This window comes from Dipteris shenzhenensis, chromosome 24 (genome assembly GCF_047967505.1).
Source record: "Dipteris shenzhenensis isolate YYH24624 ecotype China chromosome 24, Dip_SZ_1.0, whole genome shotgun sequence".
NCBI classification, from domain to species: domain Eukaryota; kingdom Viridiplantae; phylum Streptophyta; class Polypodiopsida; order Gleicheniales; family Dipteridaceae; genus Dipteris; species Dipteris shenzhenensis.
The window spans coordinates 42,036,555-42,043,280 of NC_141619.1; the positions used below are offsets into that span (position 1 = coordinate 42,036,555).

General features: G+C 38.2%; 1 protein-coding gene across 1 annotated transcript; it reads left to right on the plus strand.

The window, feature by feature from the left end:
• The first annotated feature begins 1,053 nt into the window (after positions 1-1,053).
• LOC147886613 (protein NRT1/ PTR FAMILY 8.1-like) lies at positions 1,054-3,628 on the plus strand. Its single transcript, XM_087395284.1, has 4 exons — positions 1,054-1,252; positions 1,451-1,668; positions 1,762-2,282; positions 2,749-3,628. Exons 1-4 carry the CDS (start codon positions 1,099-1,101, stop codon positions 3,626-3,628), a joined length of 1,773 nt encoding a protein of 590 aa, XP_087251410.1. The 5' UTR covers positions 1,054-1,098.
• The last annotated feature ends 3,098 nt before the right edge of the window (positions 3,629-6,726 follow it).

The following is a 6,726-nucleotide window of genomic DNA, read 5'->3' on the forward strand; positions in this document are numbered from 1 at the left end:
TATAGAGACTCTCTCATTTACTCTAGTCTAGATATGTGTATTTCTTTGTGGTAAATAATCTAGTAAATATTTTTTGGCTATATACTCGGGGGGCACTTTGTACAAACCTTGTATATCACGTGCATTCAAGGCCCATTGATAAAATCCCTTATCTGTAATTTTGTTTAAAATAAAACATACCCTTTTCCCATATAAATCTATTAATTTTTTTAAAATTAATTTAAATACTCTCTTATGTAAATTAATTTTTGTAAAATTTACTAATTAAAAATAACCTTATGTTAAACTCACATGATAGGGTTACATAATATGATGATTGACCCCCAAGGCTATATAGACATGTGTATCTCAAGCAAATCTTTTTTTTTTCTATATAGAAATTGGTCAAAAGTTTCTTTGTCCACCCCCATTTTCTCACTCTCCTCTTCTTATTCCTTTCAATTAGCCCCCTTTTCAGCGCACCATCTCTAAATGAAAATTGATGGTGTCAAATACATTAAGCATCATGCAGGAATCGCGCTTCGATAGAGTTCTCGCACCTGCTCCAACTTACAAGGATTCTAACAATTTCTACGATCAGTATCTAAGTCTGGTCGCAGGCGTCCCTACTGCACGTCCCTTAGGATGTCCGACTTTTGATGCTTAGTGTATTGTCCTCGTTCGCTGGCCGAATCAATCTATGGCGATGTCGCCGTCCGGCACACCATAGTTTTCAAACATTGTCTGTCCATCGAGACGTCAGGACGATAGTTTTCAAACATTGTCTGTCCATCGAGACGTCGATCAGACGCAGTTAGACTTTACGAATTACGATGAGACATCATGACTATCTACTTTAAGAGAGAGGCCTATCGTCATTCGTGATGACTATCTCCATCTGCCCCGCTTATTAATGCTCCGTCCTAGCCAGCTTCTCTCATGTCGTTGTGTGTGTGTGTTCGATCCTTGTGGTCGACTTCGGATACGCCTATAGTGCGTCTTGGGATTGTTCCTACGAAGTAAAAAACTCTCTCTCTCAGCAGTCAGCACTCAGCAAGCAATTTCTGTCTGCGGAAGGAAAGTTTTATCTGTGCACAATCCCTCCCTACGTCCCATAATATGAGTACCCACAAAATCTCTCATTCCGTTGGGTCGAGTCAACCCAAAGGCGAGGATCGGGTTGGCGAAGGCAGAATGGTGGACTGGCGTTGCAAGCCGATTGCACGCACGTCTCAACATTTTGGCGGTTGGAGAGGCGCATTCTGCACAGTAGGTGCGGCTTTGCTGTTCCGTAAACAACGAGTGCTGTTGATTTCTAATGTAAACGTGGAGTACGTTTTTGTTTCACAAATCCTTTTCACGATTTTGAGCAAGCTTTGCAGCGATCAAGTAGACAGTAGAAGCAGTTGAAACATAGTACTCATGAGTTCTGTTGCCATTGAGAACTTGCTTTCTACACTACATTGGACAGTTTCCGCAGGCTGTGGGTACTTTGCATTCAGTGGAATCTACTCGAATCTCGTACTCTACCTGGTTCGAGTTTGGAAGGAAAGCAACCCAGGCGCTGCCAACGATTTGACAAATCTATTGGGTACCCTGTTCTTCACCACTGTGATCGGCGCGTTCTTGGGCGATGCGTATTGGGGCCGTTTATGGACTGTGGTGGTGTTTCAAATCATCTTCGCAGTGGTAAGCTTTTTGCCTGTTACTTCTAATGTTTAAAGCTAGACGAGATAGTCCAACAAAAGCAGGTTGCTAAATCTTTGCCTGGTATCATCGCAGGGCTGCGTGCTGGTAGGTATCGTGATGACCTTGCAGGAGAATTCTCATGCGCAACATCTGCCAGGCGGGCTGAGAGGCTTCTTATTCTTCGCTCTGTACGTAACTGCGTTGGGGTGCGGATCATACGAGCCTGCAATTGCCTCGCTGGGAGGGGATCAATTCGACACGCCCAGGGAAAAAGCCACTTACTTCAATTGGATGTTCGTCTTCTGCAACGTGGGGGAAGTGCCGGCGCTCACAATTCTCACCTACATCGAAAACCGCGGGGCATGGGCGTTGGGATTCTGGATTTCCAGCGCGGTAGTGGTGTTGTCGATCCCCATTTTTGTGGCTGGAGCCCCATACTGCCGTCAGTATAGAGCTGGAGGCAATCCCATCCTTCGCCTTATTCAGGTTCTCGTTTGCGCAGCTCGCAAGATGAAGGTGAAGGTCGAGACAGACCCCAAGTTACTCTATGAAGTCCGCGGGGACTATTCTATTATCCAAGGATGTCTCAAGATTCAGCACAGAGACAGATTCAGGTAATCCCTCATTCCTGAACTTTTAGAATTTAAAACTTTTCTACATCAAATAGACACAATTTAGCTAACATTTCTTCCCGTCACTCGAATTTCCCTCATGCTTTCAGAGTAGGTATCCTTATGAGCCCTAGTATGTTCGGTCTCTTGCACAGACTCGGAGTTGCATTACCTATGAGGAGTTGCATTTGGTTTGCCCATATATTTTTAACACTCACAATGCACTTGTACATCTCTAAAGATTCACTCATACAATGGAATCATCATGAAAAGCACGTTAGAAAAGAGAAGAGAAGGTGCTATGGATTAATAGGTTTTTGAATCTGGATTTATGATGATTAATTTGCTACTTCAGAGATCATTGTAGTGCAATTGGAATCTATAGCATGACCCACACCTTTCTTGTAAGAAGATTATATTAAAATCTAAAATTTCAAAGCATTAAAGTTGATTTGATGTTTTGATGTAGGTGGTTAGATAAGGCTGCTACCATTACAGAGAATGATGCTATAAATTTAGACTCTATCAATCCATGGCGACTTTGTACGATCACACAAGTAGAAGAGGTAAAGGGTTGGATAAACATCATACCAGTCTTAATTGTTGGTGTATTGGGAAATGTCATAATGGCACAAGGAACGACACTATTTGTGTTGCAAGGAGCAGTAATGGATGGTGAGGTAGGAACCAAAGGATTTAAGATCCCTCCTGGGTCCATGCAAATAATAGCAGTGCTAGTGGCTAGCATCCTTGCCCCAATGTATGACTATGGTGTAGTCCCTTTGATGAAGAGATGGACAAAGAATCCCAAGGGTGTAACATCTTTACAAAGGATGGGATGCGGGGTAGCGGCAATTGTGTTAGTAATGGTGGTGGCAGCATTGGTGGAGAAGAAAAGGTTACAAGAATTTCAACATGGACATACCTTATCTATATTGTGGCTTGTGCCACAATATGTAATTGCGGGTGTGAGCATGGTCCTTTTGGTGGTAGGCCAGATGGATTTCTTTTATACGGAAATTTCTGAAGGTGTAAGGAGCTTGGGTATCTGCTTGACCTTGGTTTGTCGAGGTTTAGGTAACTTTACAAGTACCCTTGTTGTTAGCATTGTCACATCCATCACCACCCACCATGGTAAAAACCTAGGATGGATACCTCACAAAGATCTAAATTTAGGGCATCTTGACTACTTCTACTGGTTCTTGGCCGTCATAATGTTCATCACTTTGGTTCTGTATACTATATATGCCCACTACTACACATACTTGGAACAAATGGTTCTCCTTTGTTCAAGTCCCATGGAGGAACAAAAGAATAAGTCCAAATCTTCCCCAGAAGCAAATCACTAGTACAAAAGATTTGACATGTGGACCAAGCACTATCATAGATTATTCGAATAAACATATGTGCAGCTTCTTATGTTGCTTCTGTAGTATATCTTTGTGCCAGTAGTGTATTAGTGTTCCCTCACTACCAAGGAGTTTAGACTAGAATCTATATTTTCTTCTACAATGCATTTTGTGGTGCTTCTAATTATTTGGATTTTTATTTGATATAGTAAATGCATTAGGTGTGTCTTATTTGTATAATCTCCAAACAGAACACCCATGTCTTTGTTTGGTTTTTTAAAGACAGGTTAATTGGTTTACTAATGCAAAACCAATTGTGCATGATCTCAACACTTCTTAGCATTATCTTCAAATATGTGCTAGCAACCTCTATGAAAGACATTCGTGTGCATAATTAGTCAGTTTGGGGGAGGACATATGGATTGAAAAGGATAGGCATCATTTATGATTAAATATTGAGAACGACGAAGTGCTCTCTCTCTCTCTCTCTCTCTCTCTCTCTCTCTCTCTCTCGTGCTTACTTGTATGCACATGATAATCTATTGTCATCATAAATCTTGGTATCATGTGCTTGCATGTCTAGGTGTATGCATACATGTATACGAGTGTTTGCACATATAGTGGCATGCAATGATCATATAACAAGGCTTATGATGATGGAAATGGCATCCTTTTCCTATAATCATGGCACATATTATTATCAATAATTTGAGAATTTGCAAAGCTTGATGTTGAACCATTTTTTCATATTGTGTAAAGCATCAATACTTTTGTTAGCAAGATATATATTCTCCGCATAAACCTCTTTCTTGATAAGAAAAATTTACATTTTCTATGAGCCCAAGCATGCTCAATCATAACCATTTTTTGTAAGATTAAGATAATAGGGTCAAATAGAAGGTGCATGAATACCAATCCAAAAACCCCATTATGATTCATAATATAATCAAGACTTGAACATCCAAAGATTGAGTGAAGTTCACCATTCCAAGTTTTGAAGCTCATGTTATATTGCATAATGCTAGTTTGCTCAATCCATAACTTATACATCACTCCATGGGATTTGACAAACTAGTTTTAATTGATGATCCAAAACATTTATTTTAAAATAAAAACTGGTGATTTGAACCAGTTAAGAGGAAAAACATTGCCACCCGCTATATCCAATTATGGCATGGTAGTCTTATATTATTTTGCAGTATTTAAAAACTACCACACAATGTGTATGGTACCTCATCATATATATTATCTATATATTGTCTTATTGACATAGTATTGTTGCATTTTTCAAGAATCTAGTGTTCTCTGATTGACCATGCACGTTTCTCAAATTTCTATTACATGCAATTTGTTTTTTATAGAGGCTTTTATCTTATGTGAATTGAAGTTTGAGATTTTTGTATTATTTGTTGCTGATATCTCCATGTTTATATTAGATGAAAAATGTTTGAAACTAGAGTGGGTATTGTGAGTAAGAGAAAATTGGGCATTTATTTTCAAATCGATGTTGAGAATGCTACCTTTTAAAGTGGACGGATTTCTCTTTAGCAATTGACATTGCTTTCAAAAATCTTCAAAATGAAGGGAGAAAACGTATGAAGTTCTTGTGCAAGGGGTACGAATGACATGTTAGGATATTGTTGAAGGCAAGATCATGAACATAATGTTCTTCATAGCCACTATCAATTTTTTTTCAAAGAAAGAGATGCAAGGATTTGAATGTTAGGCTTGGAATCATCATTCCATGTCATCTATACATGATCTAATAGTCATGATGTGTGAGAAGGAAAGTGACAAATGCCAATCTTCAGGAAGAGAATCGAGAATTGCAAAGCAACATTTGAAACACTAAATGCTCACATGGTAGAGGGTACTATAGAAACCCTTCAACTTCAAATGCAAAATGCAATGTTAAAGGAGAAGATTTCAAAATTACAAAGTAAATCACTATACATCAAAGACACTCTAATGGGTGCACACTTGTGTAAAAGGAAATTACATTCGAATGCATGAATTTACGTTAATAACTGTGCATTGGAAGCATTGAGTAAGATCTTGTAGTACTATTTCAGATCTCATTTGTATCCATGATGAAGGGTCTAGTGTTGTGGGAGAAGTGTTCACAAAAAAGAAGCTAAAATATACATGACATCATTCTAGAATTGATTTGAATTCGTATTGAATATAAGCTTTGAGTCAATGTATAAAGTAATGGAATAATTCATTGTAGTTACTGCACAAGGTGTTTGTGATGCTACATGCCTAAGTACGAGGGCTTACCATCCTATATTTAACAATTAAAATAATCATGCATGCCAATTGGGATAAAAGCAAAGTCCCACTACCAAAGCTGACAAATGTTAAGAAATTTTGCCACATTCTCAATTTGAAAGTACTTGAACAGGATCCTTAACATCAAGTAGCTCACCATTTCTATGTCTATTTATCACATTAGGAATATTTGTTTGGTCAAATAACCACTGTAAAACTTTATCAAATTATACATGCAATCATATAGCTACAAAAACATCTTTCCAACACATCTTCACATTAGGATTACCTTTTTCTTAGTTTACTCTTTTTAGCATGCAAAATGGAAAAGGGCGTTTTGGATGTGCTCCATGTGAAAAACCATATGTAAATTTAATAGTTTTTAGTTGAGAAAAGAATTGAGTTTGGTTACCACTTGATACTTTGATGCTGATCTATTGAAAAAGAAAAGGTTTGAGGAAGATAATGTTAAGACCTTTTTGGGTGTTGTGAATCTATTTTCCATCAATAGAAATGTAGCATGATAGGGAAAGAACCACTTTACACAATACATGTTATGTTCTTATTTGTGGTGTTTTCACAATTTCTTGCTATTATCAATTTCCACACATTCAAATCTAGTTTTACAAGGTTAGTTTTCTAACCTATTTTGTACATTGCTAGCACATTTTATATGCTCAGTGCACCATACATGGCATGAATGTATGGAAGCCTTGAAGTCAAGTCAAGGCATGGAGAGATCTCATTAACAAGTGCAATTTGCATATAATCGATCCATTTCACATTGAGGTGGTGGGACTTAAAGCAATTCAATGGCACAATTAGTT